General features: G+C 39.8%; 1 protein-coding gene across 1 annotated transcript; it reads left to right on the top strand.

Moving 5' to 3' along the window:
* Positions 1-660: 660 nt before the first annotated feature.
* On the top strand, positions 661-22,142 carry LOC311048294 (ras-related protein Rab-11A). The gene is made up of 5 exons (XM_084061468.1): positions 661-806; positions 9,208-9,403; positions 12,700-12,893; positions 14,003-14,083; positions 17,947-22,142. Exons 1-5 carry the CDS (start codon positions 767-769, stop codon positions 18,081-18,083), a joined length of 648 nt encoding a protein of 215 aa, XP_083917594.1. The 5' UTR covers positions 661-766; the 3' UTR covers positions 18,084-22,142.
* The last annotated feature ends 1,425 nt before the right edge of the window (positions 22,143-23,567 follow it).

The following is a 23,567-nucleotide window of genomic DNA, read 5'->3' as shown; positions in this document are numbered from 1 at the left end:
CCCCAAATGTTAACTACTTCTACGGGTTAGTAGTTTAATGTAATAATCCATATCTTTCAATAAAGAAGTGTTTTAATGCCGTCTATGGCCGATTCTGTTGGAAGTTCCCAATGGGCGGTAGTGACGAGTAGTGAAGGGGCGCATCCGGTGAAACCCGGAATTACACTCAATGTAAACAGGAAGTAAACGAGGGTGAAAAAATGGCGTTCGGTCACAGACGGCATTAAAACACTTCTTTATTGAAATATATGGATTATTACATTAAACTACTACCCCGTAGATACAGTTAACATTTGGGGCTTTGGGGTAAGCACCTTTATTTTCAATTTGTACACGTTTGGAGTATCTGAGGGGCATAGTGCAAGGGCAAGAAAGTCCATGTCTCCATGGGGCGTGAACCCTACAACTCTCGTAGATTGAAAACGTCAGAAACATAAATACATCTACGAGGGTTGTATACTACAGCTATAATATAGAGGGGTCCCTGCTTCATCTCTCTCTCTCAGCTAGGGTCCTCCTTGGCCTGAAAACGTTGAAGACCTAGTGTATGCAGAGGAATCCGGCTTGTTTTCATAGACCCTGGCTTTGCTTGTTCCTCTCGCCCGAACCTGGCAACACAACGCGGAAGTAAGTGAGCTGGGGTTCAGTCTCCAAACAGAAGACCGTTAGGCTGGAAGCAGCAGAACACAACTCTGTCTCACTGCAACACAAAAACATTACTTTATCATTATAATCCTAGCTCTTTTAATTCCTCCTCGGGGACACGATGGGAACCAGAGATGACGAATACGACTATTTGTTCAAAGGTACAAAAAATGAAAATAAAAACCCCTTTAAAACGTCAGAACCTCAGCGTTTTAGTCCCGTTAGCTTCAGGGCTAGCTGGGGTGGCTAACGGTTGAGTTTGTTTGCTAGTTAGCGTTAGCATCCTGGCTAACGGCTAACAGCTAGCTGTCAGTTGTATTATTTAACACGTTAATGAGTTATTGTGACGTCACGTGTCTTAACTGAACGATGCCAACTATAATAACATGACGTCAACACTGTGTTGAAGTCATTGTTGTTATTATTGCAGTGTTGGGTTAATAGTAATGTTAATGACCTGGATGGTTAGTGTTTGCTGATGGTTTGCTAACACGATAACATAAATGACTGTTGTAATGTAGCTTGTAGATCTGCTTTCTCTTTGTTGGACAAGCAACAGTTTTATGTAACTGTTTATGTGGCAGTTTAAGTGGTTTACTGCTCAGCTACTGTAACAGTTTATTGTTAAATTAGTTTATGGCATTCCTCACCTTATGATTATTTGGTTTAAAGCTGGGATATATATATATATTAATATATATATATATATATATATATATATATATATATATATATATATATATATATATATATATATGTATATATATGTATATATATATAGTTTGGATAAGTGTAATATGTCCATGTGACAGTTAGTGGTTACTGGTTAGCAAGTGTAACAGTTTACTTTTTTATTTTTGTATTGCATTCCTAACCTTTTTGGTTATTTGGTATAAAGCTGGGAGATATATATCAATATTATACTATTGATATTGTATTTCTTATTGTCTTGGTGTTTGGATACATGTAATATGTCTATGTGACAGTTAGGGGTTACTGTTTAGGTACTATAACTTAACATACGTTTATTTATTTATTATTATTGTTTATTAACTTATGCTTATTTGGTTTAAGGCTGGGAGTTATATATCAATTCTATTATATTTATATTGTGATATAAATATGGTATATCATAAATCATAAGTGTTGCCTTTTCCTAGATTTAAAGGGTGCATTACAATACAGTGAGGTCATTTGCTGAATTGACCTCACTATTCTAACTGTTGTATTATTATCCTTTATCCACTTAGTTATTACATAGTCATTACTGATGCATATTAATCAAATACATTTACCTGTATATATTTTCTTTTCATATAAATCAGTGGTTCTCAACCAGTGGTCCGGGGACCACCAGTGGTCCTTGAGGGGGTTCTAGTCGGTCCCCAGACAAATTAATAGTTAGGAACCAAATTGACCCATGTGTGTCTGTAACTCTGAGAGTGTACAAATAGAACCAAATGGACCCGCTAGCATTTGGTTCCATTTGTACACTCTCAGAGTTAAATGAACACTGATGATGATACTACAGTGTAGATTGGGGACCCCTCAAGAAATCAACATGGTTGAGTCCCTGGCATATCTTTTCAAATGGGGGTCCCTGGGCTAATATGTGTCAATGTGGGGGTCCTTGACGCAAAGAAGGTAGAAAACAAACCACTGATATAAATGAATTCCCTACTGCAGGGGTCTTCAACGTTTTCAGGCCAAGGACCCCCTAGCTGAGAGAGAGATGAAGCAGCGACCCCTTACTCTATATTGTATAAAATTGCGTTTCAGATTTAACTTTTTTTGTTTACTTGGTCTGCTCTTTTTTCCCTCTACACCAAACACCTCTTTAGGCGTTGTGAGCTTGTAGATCTGCTATTTTTGGCCAAAGTTCTCCTCAGAAAAGGGATGCTAGGGTTCAAGTGGTTAATGTAAAAAAAGAAAATCATATCACACAAAGATTTGGCGGACCCCCTGTAGTAACTCTGAGGACCCCCTAGGGGTCCAGGACCCCCTGTTGAAGACCCCTGCCCTACTGGCTGGCATGACACAAAGTGTGACACAAAGGTAGCAAAAAAATATATTTAGCTATTTTTGGAAAAGAAAGTGGTCAAGTGTGTCTGTGGGGTTTATAAATATTGAACCAATGGAAAAGTAATAACAGGAGTTTGTTACTAAATAATAACTACATTGGATCCATTAGGAACGCGGGTTCTCTTTTTTCCCCACATGTCCTGAAAATGAACAGTCTTTTGGACATACAAGGTTTCTGCCCGACAGGGACAATATCATACTTTACATTAGAAACCTCCTATATATCAGTGGTTGTCAACCAGTGGTCCGGGGACCACCAAGTGGTCCTTGAGGGGTTACCAGGGGGTCCCCAGCGAAAATGTGTTAACGTAGCGTCACAATCTTTTTAACCACTTAGCTTTGGCTATTCAAAAATAGCAAAAAATAGCAAATATTTTTGAAAAATCTTGAAAATGTGTGCATATCTTTGAACATATATATATATATATTTAAAGCGAAACATTTTAACTCAAATCTTTGCTTCTGGGGGTCCCTGGCACAACATTTTCCGATGGGGGTCCGCGGCCAAATGTATATCAATTTACTTGGCATGAAAAAGGTTGAAAACCACTGTCCTATATCATTTTTTGTGTTTTTCTTCATGAATTAAGATCATACTACAGCGTCACACAAAAGTATCAAAAGTAGCAGATCTGCAAGCTCGAAACGTGGCGCGAAGCGACGTATTGTGAGCTTGTCGATCTGCTGCTTTTGCTGTTTCTGTATTTGAATCCTTAAAAGTAACAGTTTTGGACATGTGAGGTTTCCATCAGGACAGAGATGACGTGCTAAATTAAGTCAGTCATAAGCTGTAGGATTTAGCATGTTGGCTGAAAGGAGTGGCTGACCAGACTTTGATGCTTTAATATTTAAGGCCTGCTGAATTCTAATGCGGTATAACTGAGGGCGATTCTTAGCTAATGTGTACGAGCTTGTATATCTGCTATTTTTGAATAGCCAAACTGTATAATAATGCTTTTTTTTTTAGCTCAAAATCAAAAAATTACACAGATGCGTTCCGTGTCTCAATGGGTTAATCCAACAACCTCCAGTTTGATAATACATTATTATCGCACGGCTTGGTCGAATGCCTGATTCTGATTGGTCAGTCACACTGAAGTCAGCAGAGTGTTATATTTGAATAATGAGAGCTGAGCTCAATAACAGACCTCTGTCTAATCACGGACTCAGAGCACCTGCTGCGCTGCTTGATTTTGTGCCGTATCCAACACGGCAACCATGTAAACAAACACACAATGTCATTTACAGCTACACATTGCGGTCAATAATGTTTTTTTGAAAACATTTAAAGCGAGAAATAGACAATGCACAAAGGCAAGCCGAGTGCTTCTTAACACATGGGGTGCCAGGTTTTTTTAAAAACAGAGTACACTGAGTGCCAGGATTTTTAACCATTTTTGAGGAGCCGAGATACAGGCTTTTGAAGTCGTAAGTTAACCAGGAAGTGGATTGGAGTCTAAATCTTCGGAAAATGATATCTCCTGGTGCTGTGAAGGCAAAAAAATAAAATAAATTGAATTCCCAAAACCGTATATATACGGTTTTGGCACCCAATGTGTTAAAGGAGTAGTTCACCCAATGACTTATTTTCTATCAATTGCACACCCCATGAAGCCTTGAATCCATGGATTTATTTTAGTTTTTGTCGCATTCCTAAGCTAATAATTTGATTCCCGTCTCCTACCGGCTAATGTATCCGGTAGGAGACACAAAGTATATTATTTGTGTCTCCTACCGGATACACACCCGGTCATCAAATTATGGGCTTAGGAATGCCACAAAAACTAAAATAAATCCATGAATTCAAGGCTTCATGGGGTGTGCAATTGATAGAAAATAAGTCATTTTTGGGGTGAACTCCTCCTTTAAGAGTTCACTGGGTGACGACTCCAGTCCAGTCAAAACGGGCAAACTTCAAGCACACTCAAGCCAGGACTTTACTATGACGACAGGGCTACTACATATTACAAACAATACGATGCCACTAGACGCCGACCGGTTTCGACAAAACAATGTCTTCTTCAGGGGCGTGGCTATCGAGAAATAGACAATGCTGTAATGCTGTAACCAAAAATGTATTCTATTTTACCAACACCTTTCAGGCGACCACGTTGCACTGGACACACCTGGCATAAATTAATGCGATACTTTCATTATCGTAAGCAATGAAATCCTTCGCTTTGTTGTTACAGCGCCTTGCAAACTTGACGAGTTGTGAGCTTATAGATCGTCTATTTTCGGCAAAACGGAGCGACCGAGTACAGAGCTGACCCCCATTAACTAATACTTAGTTTACTAGGGTTTAAGTCATACATGGGCAACTGGCGGCCCCCACCTTCACTTAATGCGGCCCGCAGGTTAATATCGGAATACTGATATATTATTGATTTCAGCTGTTAGAATCTCAAACATGCAAACATGACCCGCTTCAATTAGTCTATGTTAGTAGCTTAATGACTAGTATCAAACATTTATCGTCTTTTTTATGTCCAATATATTTATATTTAAATGCGTTCAAATTAAATAAAAATGTCACTTTTCAGGATTCCATTTGAAAATAGCAAAAAATAATTCTGGATTCCAATAAAAAAATTGCTAAAATAGCAGATCTATAAGCTCAAAACTCATCTGCGACGCGCTTGTAGATTGGCTATTTTTGCTACTTTTGTGTGAATGACGAAGTAGAGCATTAATTACGAAAAAAGTGAAAATACAGAGATACGAGGTTTCTGCCCATCAGTATATGAAATGTGATCCTCTGGAGTGAGTGTGGAAATATAGTCCCTCTGCATCATCAAAGTTGCATCACCCCTGGACTTTAAGTGGTTAATAAAGCTTTATAGATAAAGTTTATTATTATTAAGTGTAGTAGTTAGAAATTGTATAATTGAGTGATGTAGTTTGCATACTATGCTCACTTAAAATATATATATATTAAATTGAAAACAATATATTCAACAGTTCGATATTCAAATACATGTAAATCATGCTTCATTTTAGAGTGCCAGCAATCTTAGTGCAAAACAGGGAAGTACAGTCTAGACCTAAAACCTAACAAAAAAAACCCTGCCATTTCCTGAGATAGTTTAGTGACAGGCGTGTGTAAAAAATAAAAAATAATAATAATGTTTCGGGTGTTTTATTTTGTTAACAAGTTATCAAATGAGATGGATTGGGAATTAAGTTGATTCTGAGCATCGAGGGAAATTTGATTTGTCCTTATACTGTCTTAAATTTCACACAACAGTTAGGGCTGTTTGTGCCACTATCCACAGTGGATTGAGGAAAAGTGGCCTCCTACACCTCAATGATAAAATGTAAAATGAGAAGGACTTTGGAAAATGGTCTGAAGTAATGTAAAGTATACATGATTTGAACATGCACAGTGCAAACATCATTATCAGACCTAAAGTGTAGCGTACCCTTCAACTTCTCCTTTATGACCCTAATGAGTTGCTAGCCACAGGTTTTGTAGCAGTTTTTAGCAGCAGTTGATATATTAGGCCTTCAATGACAAATGTTCAAGCGTGTTCAAACCATGTATACTTAAAGGACAACTTTGTTTTTTTTTTACAACCAAGGTTTATGTTTTAGCTTGTAATTGAAGTAATTAAAAGATGAGTGTTACATTTTTTTCATTTACTGCTTTCTATAGTTTTAGCAATTTTTGTGATATTTTTTACAGTGGGTGGGGGCATTTGGGCAGGTGGCTAAATATGTATTTTTTACACAATAAAAAAAGGTCCCGTGGGCTTTGATGGCCAGATGTTGGGGGCTAGAAGAGCTACTGTAAATAATAATAAATAAATCACCGGGTTATTGTTTAAAACAATATAAGAATGCCCCCACCCACTGTAAAAGAGATCACAAAGATTGCTATAACTATAGAAAGCAGTAAATGAAAAAAGAAGTATACTCATCATTTATTTACTTTAATTACAAGCTTAGACATAAACCTTGGTTGTAAAAAAAAAAACAAAGTTGTCCTTTAACGTGACTTTAGACCATTTTACAATTCAAAGAAAAATATATATATTTGGGAAAAATAGCAAATTTCACATTGGGCTAGGCCTGTCACAATTATTACATAATCGTCTAATCACAATTATTTGAGATAATCGCAATTATGTTTGCATAATCGTCATAACTGTTTCCATAAGGATAAGGATAATTCCTTTTAACAGGTCGTTCATGAAAGTCCTTGCGGTCTTGTTTCCAATGAGAACCTGTGAGCAATTAGGGGTTAAGAGTCTTGCTCAGGGACAAATTTCATTTCATCGACACATATGCTGGCGTGGCCTGGAATCGAACCTGCGGCAACCAGGGCCTCTGGCTCCCTAGGCGCACTCACTAACCACTCAGCTACCATGTTGAAAAAATGTTCACACATTTTCAAATATAAAAAAAGCAGAAATAGCAGATCTACAAGCTTACAACGCGCCACTTTGAGACGCGTTGTAAGCCTGTAGATCAGCTATTAATGCTTTTTTACATGTATCAAATTATCAAATAAATAATGTATTGGTATATTTATGTTATTTGTCTTATCTTCCCTGTGCAATTTCTTTTATTATGAAGCCTAAAAGGCAAACAGAAATATATATTGTTTTATTCGTATGTTCCGATATTCATCCATGTTCTTTCTTACAAGATTCGTATCGAACAACTAATAATAAAACTACAGGGGAAAATTGGTTTCCTATACAGAAATAAGGCTTGCCTCTCTCTCTCTAACAGAAGGATGATTGTTCAAGCTGTTGTTATGTCTGTATTTGACTATGGAGATGTGCTGTACATGCATACCTCATTATCCATACTAAAACCTCTCGATGCAGTGTACCATAGCGCATTACGCTTCATCACCGGCGATGGTTTTTATACTCAACACTGTACTTTATATGAAAAACTAGGTTGGTCTTCTCTCGCCACTCGTAGAGAACAACATTGTGTTGTATTTGTTTATAAGGCCCTGTGTGGCAAGCTCCCATTATATTTATCTTATTTTTTAAACACCAATCCTACGGGTTATCACACGCGCTCACAAGCTTACATTTCTCTTAAATTTCCTCGAATGAATAGTGAACAAGGAATATCTGCTTTTTCATTTTATGCCCCTAGCAAATGGAATAAACTCCAGGACTCTCTGAAACTGGATAATCTGATTTCCATAGAGTCTTTTAAGGTTCTTGTCGACAAGGTATTACGTAAAGAGTGTACCTGTTTTGCATTCCCATTGTGATCTTACATCATGTTGTATTCTCTGTATTATTATTAATATTATTATTATTATTTTCTTTAATGTTTTTTTCAAAAAACTGTAGAATCGGCCTCAGGTCTTAATGGGTTAAATTTGTAATGGTGACAGCCCTTTATGTCCCCACTCTTCCGGTTACCTACACAGGTCTCTGCTGTGTCCTATGAACAGGTAACAGGAACGGGCTTAGTTCCTGTCCATAGTGTTGGGAGTTAAGATTAGAAACGGCTCCACCAACCATGTTTATGCAAACAGCGCAGTATGAAACTCACATTACGGTGTATTTCATAGGTCAGTGGAGGGCTGGGCGAGATGACTTTGCAACCTCGATTGCGATTAACCCATTAAGACCTGAAGCCGATTCTACAAATGTCTTCTAAATCCCAACAGTTTTCTGAAAAAAACGTATGTTTCTCTTTCAGTGGTGCTCAAACGTTTTTCATGTGAAGGACCCCCAAAATTATATGTATTTGGCCGCCGACCCCCATCTCAAAATGTTTTTTTCCAGGGACCCCCCTGGAACAAACCCAGAAGCAAAGATTTGAGATAAAAATGTTTGCTTTAAAATATATATATATATTCAAAGATTTGCACACATTTTCGTGATTTTTCAAAAAATAGCAGATCTACAAGCTCGTAGCGCGGCACTCGGTGCCGTGCTATGAGCTTGTAGATCTGCTATTTTTGAATAGCCCAAAAGTGTAAAATAATGCTTTTTAGCTCAAATCAAAAAGTGACACAGATGCGTTCCAGGTCTTAATGGGGTAATTCACTTTTTTTTCTTTTTTTAATAGTGACAATACCCAATCTAAGTGAGCTTGTAAATCTGCTAATTTCACTATTTTTGCACGCCACCATTGTGCAACAAAGTATAATACACAGGATTAAGTGCGATTGTTTTATAAAAAGGGGGGTCCCTGGAACAAAATGTTTTCAGACGGGGGTCCGCGGCCAAATGCATATCATTTTGGGAGGTCCTTGACATGAACAAGTTTGAGCACCACTGATATTATAAAAAATGGCAGATCTACAAGCTCATATCGCGGCACGCTTGTACTTCTGCTGTTTCCCAGCCCAATGTCAGTGAAACATTGAGTGTGCCACTGCCCTGTTCTACTGCCCTGCTTTACTGTAATAACCCAACGGAACTGGGGATTCCAGTCAAGACGTGTGCTGGCTGTGGCGCTAACTTAACTAACTTGGCATCCATTTGTGTGTGTTTTCAGTGGTTTTGATCGGTGACTCGGGTGTGGGCAAGAGTAACCTGCTGTCACGTTTCACCCGCAATGAGTTCAACCTGGAGAGCAAAAGCACCATCGGAGTGGAGTTCGCCACGCGCAGCATCCAGGTGGACGGCAAGACGGTCAAGGCTCAGATCTGGGACACCGCCGGACAGGAGCGCTACCGCGCCATCACGTCAGCGTGAGTATACTAGACTGGAGGGGAAGGGACACTGGTTCTCTAACCTTTTGTTTTAATGTCGAGGTCAAATGGAACCAAATCATTTGGTTCCATTTGTACTTCCCCACCAGTGTTGATTTTGACAACACATTTTGATTTAGTTTTAGTCATAGTCCTCTGAATAAAATGCCATTTAGTTTTAGTCATATTTTAGTAATCTGAAATAGTTTTAGTCGACTAAATATCATAAGATTGTAGTCGACTAAATATCATAAGATTGTAGTCGACTACATCTACTGTTGATTTAGTCGACTACAATGTATTTTAGACCTTGATTTTACACTTGGTTGCGTGCTGAAAATAACCGATCTACAAGCTCACAACGTGTCGCAGCGCGACACGTTGTGAGCTTGTAGATCGGCTATTTTCAGAGCGCAACACCTGAGCGCAACCAAACATAAAATGACTTGTCTTTTAGTTCTACTATATCTCTTCTCCACTAGTCCCTCACTAACATTTTAGTCTAGTTTTTATTTGTTTACAGAATTTTCTATAAATTTAGTCTTAGTTTTAGTCATCATAGTTTAGTTTTAATTTAGTTTTCGTCAGTGGAAAAAAAGGTAGTCGACGAAAATGTTTCGTTATAGTTTTAGTCGACGAAATCAACACTTTTCCCCACCCGCCCTAAATATAAAAATATTGGTTCTCTCTACTGATTGAATGAAATTGATGCAACATTTATTTTCTGTTATTAAAGAGCTGCGAGAAGGGGAGACCTTTTAATGTCAATATTGTTGTGTTGAATTGGCTCGTTGAAATGTGTGATACACATCACTTGCTTTACCACGCTTTGCTTGCTTCATATGTCACCATCTTATAAGTTCCATTTCCACTTTAACTTGAATTAAAAGAAAGGAAACACTTGAATTCTTGTGGGTCCTCATCCAACTCTCAAACCATTTCTTCCCGTCAGCCTATACAATACTGTCCACTATGCATTCAAGACTAGAGTTGTCATCTACTCGCAGACAAAAAAGCATTCTGCTCCTAACAGTGTAGGTAAATAGAGGATATGCGTGTGACATCATCATCAAACCCGGAAGTTATGCAGGAATGCCTACTGAGTGTCAAAAAAATACTTTCTGGCCTTGACAGCCCATGCATCCAAACAGAAAAGTCATATCTGATTGCATTAAACAACATTAAACAATGTTAAACTAATTTTGCATGTTTCTTTGCCACTCGATGTGCCATTCACTTTAAGCATGCGCATATCCTCTATAGTGTTGGCAAAGGGCAAAAACAAAGAATGCCTAGATTTTTGTCTTGGCTTTGAAGAGGGGAATTACACAACTCTTCTCTTTTGTAAAGGCCATGCAGGGCTCATCCACACAAACATAGCCGTGGACAGATTCAAGCTATTATTACACGGCTTGGTTGAATGCTTGATTCTGATTGGTCAATCACTGAATTCAGCAGCGTGTTCTTTTTTAATAATGAGAGCTGAACTCAATAACAGACCACTGTCACAAGTGCCACAGGCACATGTGGCCGTATCCAACACGGCAACCATGTAAACAAACACACAATGTCATTTACAGCTAAACATTGCTGTCAATAATGTTGTATCAATAAAACATGAGTGGAGATCAGTGCTAGAACTGAATGCTAGAATCAACCTCTAGAATGCTGAAATGTTCACGTCAATTTATTTCCAGAACTGCACCAATAAAAACTGCACCATTTGACAGTACTTGAAGCCACTAATTTGTAATTTGATGAAACACCTGATGCTGTGGCATGCAATGCACGATCAGACCCACGATGGTGAAATCAACAAAGTTAGGCTGGTTTTGACTTATAGATCTGAATATGAGATTAAGACTAGTAAAACTAGTTAATTTGAAAGGCTGATACAGTTTTCAATTTTGTGATAAATTGAACATTTAGATGAATAAAAGGCTTATTAGTTAGTCTCCTGGAGTGCAGTGGTAGTAGTATGCCTTTTTATTTACACATGGCACAAGGTCATTTGCTACTGAATGTGTTTAATCTAGGCTAATTGCACATTAAAAGTATCCCTGGCTAATAAGCCTTATATGCCTTAGTGCATTATAATTGCCCTCTATATAACTAAAATTAAAGATTTTAAACACCTTAGCCCTCTGGAATGTATGTGCATTTGTGGAACCGAGTCAAACTAAATGTAATGCCTGCAATTCCAAGTGCTTGGCGGGTTGGGGGGGTCCTCAGCAGTGTTGATTTTGACAGCAAATTTTGATTTAGTCATAGTCTTTTGAATAAAATTCCATTTAGTTTTAGTCATATTTTAGTCTTTTGAATAAAATTCTATTTAGTTTTAGTCATATTTTAGTCTTTTGAATAAAATTCTATTTAGTTTTAGTCATACTTTAGTCATCTGAAATGTTTTACATTTTGTCTAGTTTTAGTCCACTAGATAAGATAAATTATAATCAACTAAATCTACAGTTGATTTAGTCGACTAAAATGTATTTTGGTGGGCCACGAATTGCTTCGTGATGGCTGATTTTACACTTGGTTGCATGCTGAAAATAGCCGATCTATAAGCACATAACTGCGACACCTGGTGAGCTTGTAGATCTGCTATTTTCAGAGCACAACACCCGAGCGCAACCAAACATAAAATCAAATGACTTGTCTTTTAGTTCTACTGGATCTCTTCTCCACTAGATCCCTCACTAACTTTAGTCTAGTTTTTATTTGTTGATGAAATTGTCAATATATTTATTTTTTAGTTTTCGTCATCGTAGCTTAGTTTTTATTTTGTTTTTATTCCGTTTTCGTCAGTGAAAAAAGGTAGTCGACGAACATTTTTCGTCATAGTTTTAGTCTACGAAATCAACACTGATCCCCAGTTCAAATATGATTATTTTGGGCCTGAAAAGTTTGGAACCCTTGTTCCCTAATCCAGGGGTTTTTAACCAGTGGTCCGGGGACCACCATTGGTCCTTGAGGGGGTTCTAGGGGGTCCCCAGCCAAATTAATAGTTAGCAACCAAATGGACCCTTATATGTCTGTAACTCTGAGAGTGTACAAATGGAACCAAATGGACCCGGGTCCATTTGGTTCCATTTGTACACTCTCAGAGTGAAATGAACACTGATGATGATGATACAGTGTAGATTGGGACCCCCAAGAAATGTAAATGGTTGAGTCCCTGGCATATCTTTTCAAATGGGGGTCCCTGGGCTAATATTTGTCAATTTGGGGGTCCTTGATGCGAAAACCACTGCCCTAATCCAGCGCATAACGTTCCTTCCTCGTCCTCCATGCAGGTACTACCGCGGGGCGGTGGGGGCTCTCTTGGTCTACGACATCGCCAAGCACCTGACCTACGAGAACGTGGAGCGCTGGCTGAAGGAGCTCAGGGACCACGCCGACAGCAACATCGTCATCATGCTGGTGGGCAACAAGAGCGACCTGCGCCACCTCAGGGCCGTGCCCACCGACGAGGCGCGGGCATTCGCCGGTGAGATCATCATGAAACGACCCGTGTTGTTGTTTAGGTGGAAAAAATGTGTTTGGCTGCCGTGGCAGACCTGAAGTAGCCTGGCCAGACTGTATCACTATATCACAGACTATATCACTGCTGAGGGCAAACCTTTTCTTTTGTTCCAATGGCAGATTAGTCTGGAGCAAAGGCCAGACCTGAAGCAGAGTTTCAGCTAACGATTTTATAAATATCAGTTATCAATTAATCTGTTGATTATGTTATGATTATTCAATAGGGTCACAGCAGCAGCCATATTGGAAAGAAATTGGGCCTCTTCCTACTTCCTTCACAGGTGTTACCAATGATACTAATGAAGGCTCTGTTCCATTCTGGTCAGGGTGCTGATATCGTGCATGTTGGCTCACTAGAAACACTCCATTTTGGTTCCCAAATGGCCCCTTATGGTGGGTGTGTAACTCTTAAGAGTGTACAAATGGAACCAAATGGACCCGTAAGGGTCCATTTGGTTCCATTTGTACACTCTCAGAGTTATGGGGGTCCTTGAAAATAAGACAACCACTATGCCACACAGAGCCTTAATTAGTATCATTGGTAACACCTGTGAAGGAAGTAAGGAAGGGGCCCAATTCATTCGCTGCTGTGCATATAGCCTATTAATAACAGCTCATATTTATATAGCATCTACAAGCTCGCATCTACAAGCTCTACAAGCTAGTAGCGCGGCACTCTGAGCTTGTAGATCTGCTATTTTTTTAATAGTTCAAAAGTATGAAATAATGGTTATAGCAACAAAAAAAATCTAGAATGATTGATTCCCGGATTGAATGGGTTAAAGACATATTTATTTGCATATCTTGTTTCATACTCAATGGCAATTCAACGTCCTCTAATCTGAAGCACAAACTGTGGAACATGCGAAGAAGAACAACTACTGTATATTATGCTGCATTCAGTGTTAATTCATGGTGTAATGCACTGAAGAAGCTCTGGCAGTCATGTTGTGTGGGTGCAGGTTTTTTTTTGTGTATTTTTGTGTCGTGATTTACACTCACCTGACATCTGTGGAATTCTAGATATGTGATATACTGATTAAAAAGTGCTGCCTGGTTGCTTCTGCCCTGCAGAAAAGAATGGTTTATCTTTCCTGGAGACGTCGGCCCTCGATTCTACCAACGTTGAGACAGCATTCCAGACTATCCTTACAGGTTTGTGTTCTCTCAAGCATGTAACGGCTTCCATTATTCTCTTTTCTGACATCTTAACTTCGACCACACACACACACACACACACACACACACACACACACACACACACACACACACACAATATTTTGTTCCAGGTACCCCCCAGAAGCAAAGATTTTAGTTACAAATGTTCGCTTTAAAAATGCATATTCAAAGATTTGCTAAAATGTTCCAGATTAAAAAAATAATAATAGCAGATGAGCATGTATATCTGCTATGTTTGAATAGCCAAAGTATAACATACTGTATATAAGTGTTTATGGTGTGTATATTATAAAGGGGTTGACATGATGACGGTGTATTAACTAATTTTACTGGGGACCCCCTGGTACCCCTCCCAAGGACCCCGGGGGTTCCCCGGACCCCACTTTGAGAACCAATGTTATAGGGACTTTAATATGCAACATTCATGGATTGAAGTTCTCAGTCGCCACGACTGATTTCCATAGAAGCCAGTATGTCTTCTATGGAAGCATATGGGCACAGAGAAAACAGCCCATCCACAAGCTCTCAATGCGCATATAGATAGGCTATGTACGGTTATTATTTTAAGATGAGAGCATTTAAAGTGGTAAAACTAGCAATATATTCAGAAGCATCCTCCATAAAAAACGTAATGGTCTCGGATATGTCATGAAAGAGAAAGTTAAAGTTTCAATCAGTGACTTATTCAACTGGTTGGCAGTATGTAGAACAGCAGGAACAATATGACTAAAACCTCTTTATTTTACATATTCTGTGAATTGTTTAGGAATCAGCGCGCGCGAGTGTGTGTGTGTGTGTGTGTGGTTTCACAAATCGCACATTAGGGCACAATCTTTCAGTTATTTTATTTTACCTTAACCCATTAAGGCCTGAGGCAATTCTTAACTCATTCAGTGCCACATGACGTCTAAGACATCACGTGGCCTGACGCCCTGAGCGCCACATGACGTCTAAAACGTCACGTCATTTTGGAAAAACATGTTCAGAACCCAAGATATGATGATTTGAAGATTTGCTGCTCCATTCACTCTTTGTTTAACTTCAAACTTAAAAATGCTGTATCTCGGCTCCTAAGCACTTTTTTTTTTTACAATGAATTTTGGCTGTGGCACTCAGAGCCAAATTCCATAAATAAGCTGGGCACTGAATGAGTTAACAATGTTTTCTAAATCCTAACAGTTTTTTGAAAAATAATTTATAAAAAATGTTTTCAAGATTTTTCAAAAATAGCAGATATACAAGCTCATAGCGCGGCACCGAGTGCCGCGCTATGAGCTTGTAGATCTGCTATTTTTGAATAGCCCAAAGAAATCTAAAGTGACACAGATGCGTTCCAAAAATCTTTGGAACGCTTTATTACGGGGCCAGAGCTCAGCTCTGGACCTGTTTTATTATTCGCTTTATTCTGTCACTTCTGCCACTTTTCGCAGTTCTGGCTGAACCGCGCTGTCGCTTTTTACGAAACTCGGACATATGGTAGATGGTCATGAAAAACGATCAAGAAATAATTCTCACAATCTTTCGTGCTATAGCACTCAATTGAAAATGGCAACTTTGAACAGGTACAACTCATGCCCTGTTTGACCTACAGCCATGAAACTTGGATACACATATGCGTCTCCTCATGCTGAACAACTTTCACCCTCTGACTTTTGACCTCTGACCTTTAGATCTCCCACCATTTTGAATTATATGAAAAACAGTCATTGGCTCCTAACTTCTGCATTTTTTCACTTATGAAAAATCTGTTGGAAATTTTTGTAGGCAGTAGTCCAAAGTTCAAGTGTCAAACGTTTCGTGCAGATTGCTCAAAAATCCCAGGAGGAGATAGATTTTAACTATTACAGTTTTATGAAAATTATTAATCTGTGCCTAAAACATACATGCAGACTCACATTTCTTTGAAACTTTGCAGAAATGTACAGGGTCATTCCAAATATCACTGAAACCAATCTTACTCCAATTGGCCAAAAGGGGGCGCTATAGCAATTTTTTGAAAAGGCAGACTTTAAACAGGCATAAGTCATGCCTCGTTTGGCCGAAAGTCGTGAAACTTGCTTAAACATGTGCCTTGACTCATGAGGAACACACGTATCGATTTGACCATTAAGCTCCGCCCTTAGATTTTCCGCAATTTTGAGCAGTTTGAAAAATACTTGTTTTTGCCAGTTCTGGCTTAACCGTGCATACGCTTTTTACGAAACTCGGCCATATGGTAGATGCTCATGAAAAACTACCAAGAAATAATTCTCACACTCATTCGTCAAAGGGTGGCGCTATAGCACTCAATTGAAAGTGCCAACTTTGAACAGGTACAACTCATGCCCTGTTTGACCTACAACCATGAAACTTCGATACACACATGCGTCTCTTCATTCCCGACAACTTTTGTCGTCTGACTTTTGACCTCTGACCTTTAGATCGCCCACCATTTTGAATTATATGTAAAACAGTCATTGGCTCCTAACTTCTGCATTTTTTCACTTATGGAAAATCCGTTGGAAATTTTTGTAGGCAGTGGTCCAAAGTTCAAGTGTTAAACGTTTCGTGCAGATTGCTCAAAAATCCCAGGAGGAGATAGATTTTAACTATTACAGTTTTATGAAAATTATTCATCTGTGCCTAAAACATACATGCAGACTCACATTTCTTTGAAACTTTGCAGAAATGTACAGGGTCATTCCAAATATCACTGAAACCAATCTCACTCCAATTGGCCAAAAGGGGGCGCTATAGCAATTTTTTGAAAAGGCAGACTTTAAACAGGCATAAGTCATGCCTCGTTTGGCCGAAAGTCGTGAAACTTGCTTACACATGTGCCTTGACTCATGAGGAACACACGTATCGATTTGACCATTAAGCTCCGCCCTTAGATTGTCCGCAATTTTGAGCAGTTTGAAAAACACTTAAACCCAGGATTTTTCAGCTATTTGCGTGAAACTGTATCATCTGTGTGATCTCCTTTTTCACAGTTACTTGTCTGTTGGGCCAATGGCGTCTCCCTTAAATGAATGCCTCACAATCTCAAGGTCGCCAGTTCAAGCCTCACTTAATGCAGACTTAATTTAAGTTTAATTGCAAACAACATGACTGTATCAATGAATACATGTGCAAATCGTAAAGATAACCTGAAATGCTTATTTGAGAGTACGTTTTTTCAACGTATGACATACTTTATCTGAAAATAGCTGATCTACAATCTCACAACTTTTCATGGTTTGTGAGCTTGTAGATCGGCTACTTTCACTAGTTTTGGTTCTGAGGAGATGTACAATTTCTTCATTGGTAAATGGTTTGTGAACGAGTGATCTTAGTGTTAGTGAAACAGGGGCTTGGTTCATGAAAGAAGGCAAGAGTTTATGATCTTCAACAGACAATGTCAGCCTGGACAAAGCTATAGCACTATAGGTAGTGTTGCAGCCTATTAGTCTGAAGGTTGAGAGTTCGAATCCTGTTAATGGCATTAGGTTGAGATGTCCAATCAAACCATTATGTTTCCATCTCTCTCTCTCTCATCAATCTATTGTTTCCATGTCACTCTCTCTCTCTTCAATCTATTCCGTTTCCATGTCTTTCTCTCTCTATTCACTGGCCCCGTATTATCGCTGGTTGCAGCTATATTTGCTAATTATTATTAAGGGCTTTATTGGCATGAGAATCCAATCCATGAACCTTCGTTGAGGGGGTTGTAAATGGACCCTTGCTGGTCTGTAACTCTTGAGAGTGTGCAAATGCATGTGTTATACTTAGTTATTAACGGGGTGCTTGAAACTACAAAGTTTAGATTTTCACTTTCCTCTGACCTCCCCTCCCCCTCCCCTCCCCCTCCCCTCCGTCAGAGATCTACCGCATCGTCTCCCAGAAGCAGATGTCGGAGCGCCAGGAGAGCGACATGTCGCCCAGCAACAACGTGGTCAACATCCAGGTGCAGCCCACCGAGAACAAACCAAAGATGCAGTGCTGTCAGAACATCTAGCCCCCTCCTCCCCCATACACACCACAGGATCCACAAGCCCCGCCTCCTTCTTTCCCCCTCTTCTTCTTCTTCTTCTTCTTCTTCTTCTCCTCGTCATCCCCCCGGCTCCTCCTCGCCCTCCTCTCACGTCCTCGGAGAAAAAAAACAAAAAAACAAGAAAAGAAGATTAAAAAAAACAAAAACAATTTGGTGTCAATAAAAAGAGAAAAGATTAAAAAACAAAAAGACTGCCTCAGTGTACGGTATGCTGGGGAGAGGAGAGAGAGCCCGCTCCGCTTAGAAGCCTCGAACCCCAATTCTGCACCACTGTGCCCCCCCCCCCCCCCCCCTCCCTGCCCCCCCTCACCGCCCCTCCCCCCAAGGTAAAAAAAAATACGCCAATCGAGGAAGCCGTCTGAATGGGCCGGTCCGTCAACAACAAAGCTCCGCCCCTTCCTGTTTAGGGCGGCATTTCTTATCACTTTAGAAGTCATTATTGTAGAAGCGCTGACATGTCACAAGAACGTCTTAATATACGAATGTGATTTATTTTCCTGTTTCTCTTCTTTCTTTTCTCTTCTTTTTTTTTCCCCTTTTTATTTTCGCCTGTTGATTTCCTTCCTTGTTCCATTTCTTTTTTAAATCAACCTCTTCTCTATATTGTATCATATATTTACTAGTAGGTATATATGAATTAAAAGCACACCGAAGATGCTCTGAAGTGTATTCCTATATACAAGCTTATCTGCTCCCTTTTTAAGGCCCGTTTATACTCGGCCGTACGACGGTGTCGCGTTGCCGGAAAAAAAACTGGTCAACCCTCCGGCGGCTTCGTGAGCTAGTAGTTATATTTCCGGTAGATATTTCCGGCTCGCGACGCGGTTGTGCGACGCAGCATAAATCAAGCGTTAGGCTTCAAGTAGCTCCCCCCCTCTTTAGTGCAATGTACTGTTTTGGAAACCATTTGGATGTATTTGAGCACCGTTGTAGGAATGTGCTCTGTCGCCGTAGTCTAATACGATAGATCTGAATGCTGTGAATATAAGTGCTAGCTAAACATTGAAACATTTGCAAAATTAGCTAAGCTTCAAATTTGCGTCATGGGAAAAAAAGGCCGATGTAAACTAGCATGCGGCGAGCGGCTTTGTAACGCATTTGTCACTTTGTTTATACAGTGGGTGACAAGTTCGGGCCAGCTTTGCATGTTTTTTTTTTGTTCGTTTTAATTTAGTTTGTTTTGTTTTAAGATGGCACTCTGCAGTATTGTTGCATGTTTTTATCCGGTGAAAGATTCCAATCTGGACGGACTAGACTAGAGAACACTACCGTTGCCAACAGGGTGATTTGAATTTGTACACCATCCCATCGCCATGCCAATGAAAACCCAACGTAATATCCATCTAGATTTGGCCTTTTCTGTTAATAACCGTGCTCAGTGTGGCCGGGATACCGTCTCCTGATTTAGTGCTTGTGTTGACAAACCTTTTACGTTTGACATTTTGCTTCACTGAGCTCTAACTGTTCCACGTTACCTTTATGCATACGTTTCTGTTGCGGTGCAAACGCACAATGACGACGACTATGCAGAAGATGGCAACCGTCTGTATAGCAAAATGTTGTAGGGGTTTTATTTAGAGAGCCGTTCACATAGTGATGTATTCCCACAGGACATTCCTATGATGTTTTTACATACAATCAAACATGTTCCTTTTTTTGGAATTAAGCAATCATTTACTTTTCACAAGAGGTCATGGGACACGACGAGGGCCTGAGAAAACGAGCATGATGGGAAATGTAGAAGTTGGTCATGTGGATTTCCTGAGTGTGAAGTCCTGCACTGAGCATTGTTTTTCCTCATTGATGTGAACGTACTTTTTTGTAGTCTAGGTTTATTTGATAAAACTGGACCTCTTCTCATTAGATTAGATCAGTGGTTCTCAAAATGTTTTAAGTTCAGCGACTCCCTTAACTCTTGAGAGTGTACGAATGGAACCAAATCCATGTTGGTGCGACCCCGAGGGGTCCCCTGGACCTCACTTTTGAGAACCACTGGATTAGATGACGTTAGTAACGTTGTTTTAGATGTAAAAACAGACTAGCTACATTTCCACTGTTAATTTTTTTTTTTATTTAACCCTGCAGTTTGCTCCACAGTAGTTCACACATCACAACTTTTTTTGTTTTGTCCCTTCTAGCTCAGCTCTGCCAAGCTGTCTCTTTTTAAGGCCTCCTTTATAATCCATGAAACTGAGAAAACAGCCAGCACACAATACATGTCCGTTTCACAGTTTTATTTACCTCTCCGCGGACAGAGAAACGGACGCGTTTTTTAAAACGTGTCCGTGTTATTGTTAAGCCGTGCACCGTGAGACTTGTGTTTTAATGTCTGGAGTGTTGCGGGCATTCTGCTTTGCAGTACTTTCTCATTTATAATTCGTCCATCACACGGCTATCGCTCGCCGGAAAAAAACGGTTAGCTTGAAAACACACGTATTTTCGGCGAGCCGTGACACGGAAGTATAAAATCGAGCTTCAAGTCAGTCCCCGTCTTCCTCGTGCGAGTTCTCTCTGTACGCAGCTGTTGCAAAAAAAAAACAAATGTCGCCGCCCACAAACGTACCTACTTGCTAGATTCTTTTCACAGTGCCTACTTCACAACTCATCCCACTCTGAGAACTTCACTGGCTAAACTTAGTCGATTAGTTGAACGTTAAAAAAACAAAAAACGACAGCCATGGGGCAGCGAACAGACCTGGGTCACGATCACGTAACGCCTATGTACACCGAGCTGCCTCTTGACTTCCAACACAACGCATGGCTCCCCCCCCCCCCCCCCCCCCCCCCGCCCTGCCCCGCCCGGCCCCGCCCGGCCCCACCCGGCCCCTGAACTCTGTGTCATTATGCCTTATGTAGTTCCACGCGCCACGGTCATTTTATTTTCACGCAGTCTGCTAGCGGTGAGGGATAGCCAGCTAGGATGACACACTAATTAGTAGTCTTTAATCAGTAGGCTGATACTCGTGACCAGTGAAGTCCTTGAGGTATGGCCACACGCCTAATCCGTACTTTTTTTCGCACGGTGCCGCGTGGCTTGCCGAAAAAAAAGAACCGATCTTCAAACCGATGCGACGCGTTGTCGTCTTGAAACTCTGCTCTTTTCGGCAAAGCCACGCCAAACCGAGCGACGGTATAGATTGAGCTTTAAACCCATTAAGACCTGGAATGCATCTGTGTCACTTTAGATTTCTTTGGCTATTCAAAAATAGCAGATATACAAGCTCATAGCGCGGCACCGAGTGCCGCGCTATGAGCTTGTAGATCTGCTATTTTTTGTTAAATCGTGAAAAAATATTTTTTATATATGTTTATTTCAAAAAACTGTTAGGATTTAGAAAACATTTTTTTTAATCGGCCTCAGGTCTTAATGGGTTAAAGCCTTGCTAACAAACTATTATTCCAGTCCCAGAGTGTGTTCTGTTGAACTTCCAGGTTCTGCTGTAGCTATATCGGTGTGTGACGGTGTTAGGCAGACATACTGTATATGTGTATATATATATATATATATATATACATAAACAGGGCCTGAACGTCTATGTGTGTGTATGTGTGTTTAGAGGCAGAAGATGGGTAGCTTTTTGAAGTGTGTGTGAGCCTGGCTGGCCATGCCAATGGCGTTCTCTAACAGACGGCATTACCAGCCTGAGCTCTGCCGACGCACTGGCTAGCAGTTTCTGGACACGTAGAGAAGTGATCTTTTTTATTTTATTTTAGATTTTAAATGTGTTTTTAATGAATTAAGATCATTTCTCACATACCTCCATTATATTATTATTTTATTTTTTATTGTTTTCATTTGTCTTTTTCTTTTTTTTAAAAAACTATATTGAAATATGCTGTCATTATAACCGACTGTAATTCCAGTGTAAAGATGTAAGAGTGAAAAGATGTCATTTCAAAGAACTTGGAAGGCTGAATGTGAGGGGGGAGTTTTATGTTTTGTACAGATTGATAAATTGTACAATTGTGTCTCTATCTTAAGTTATCAGTTGATCTTAATAAAGCGCACCAGTCATAAACCTTCACGTGGCTTTTTTTTGTCCTTCCCCAAAAGCCGTATTCCATCAGTTCAGTTTAGTTTGAACCGTTTTGTGAATTGCCTTACGAAACTCTCACAGCTTAATCAATTGAAAGGACCCATTAATGACTAATTGCCACTGAATTAATCATTGATTGAATACATGGACATATTAACGGTTAAACCAAACAATTCAATTATTATAACTGGCCACTAAAGTTCACTGTACATGTTTTTTTCAGGCCAAGGACCCCCTAGCTGAGAGAGGGGCATGAAGCAGGGACCCCCACTACATATTGGATTCATGTTAAATGTGTGTTTTCAGACATGTAATCACTTAAACCCTCAATACTTACTCTTACTTGGTCTTCTTTTGTTTTCCTCCTCTTTCTACACCAAACCACTTTGCCGAAAATAGCTGATCTGCAAGCTCACAGCGCCTTGCAGTGCGAGGCGTTGTGTGCTTGTAGATCTGCTATTTTCGGCTAATGTTCCCCTCAGAATAGGGATGTTAGGGTTCAAGTAGCCTGAAAGAGCGAGCCCTATCGATGGTCTTGAAGGGCGGATCCAAACCCAGGCGGTTGGATTCCAGCGCCGCTTCCCATTGCTTCACCAATCGATGTCCTTTTCGTAACCTTTTGTAACAAAAAAAAAAGGCATGGGTTTCTGAGGTTAGTTTTCAAGTGGTTAGTGTAAAAATAAAGCCCCTATCACACAAAGATTTGGCGACCCCCCTGTAGTAACTCTGAGGACCCCCAAGGGGTCCCGGACCCCCTGTTGAAAACCCAGTCTTAAACCCTACATACTTAAAATGACTTGAGATTACCAAGGGCACTAAACTAGGTCCACTCTTTTTTCCCCCCTCTCCGCAGAAAAATAGCTGATCTACAAGCTCACTTGTTTTGTCTTGTAGATCTGCTATTTTGGCCGGACGTTCGCCTCAGAATAGTGATGCTATAGGGTTCACGATTCTAGGCATGTCTATGACATGCCTAGAATCGTGAACCCTATAGCATCACTATTACAGCCGAATGTACGTAGCTGACCTACAAGCTCACAGCACTTGTAGATCGGCTACTTTCAGCGTACTAGTTGTACGAACGCTTGTTTTATTGTTGTATTGTTTTATTGGATCTTGTTTAGTCGATACAATTCTTTTTTTTTAGCTCCTGCTCATTTGATTTAGCTATTTTGTCTCATCTGTTTAAGAAAGTAGGTAGCTGATATATTGCACTTTTACCGTAGCGCTAGGTATACTCTTGGTTACTTGTTTTTGCAGAAAATGCACTTAAGACTTCTGGTGATTAGTAGTTTCGTTCCCTACCTATGTTGAATGCACTTATTGTAAGTCGCTTTGGATAAAAGCGTCTGCTAAATGACTGTAATGTAATGTAAGGCGTGGTACAGTGTTAATTTTGACAGCAAATTCT

This window comes from Gymnoscopelus microlampas (assembly GCF_963454915.1).
Source record: "Gymnoscopelus microlampas genome assembly, chromosome: 1".
NCBI lineage: Eukaryota > Metazoa > Chordata > Actinopteri > Myctophiformes > Myctophidae > Gymnoscopelus > Gymnoscopelus microlampas.
The sequence above is the reverse complement of the archived record's forward strand: the minus strand, read 5'-3'. Positions and strand labels throughout refer to the sequence as shown.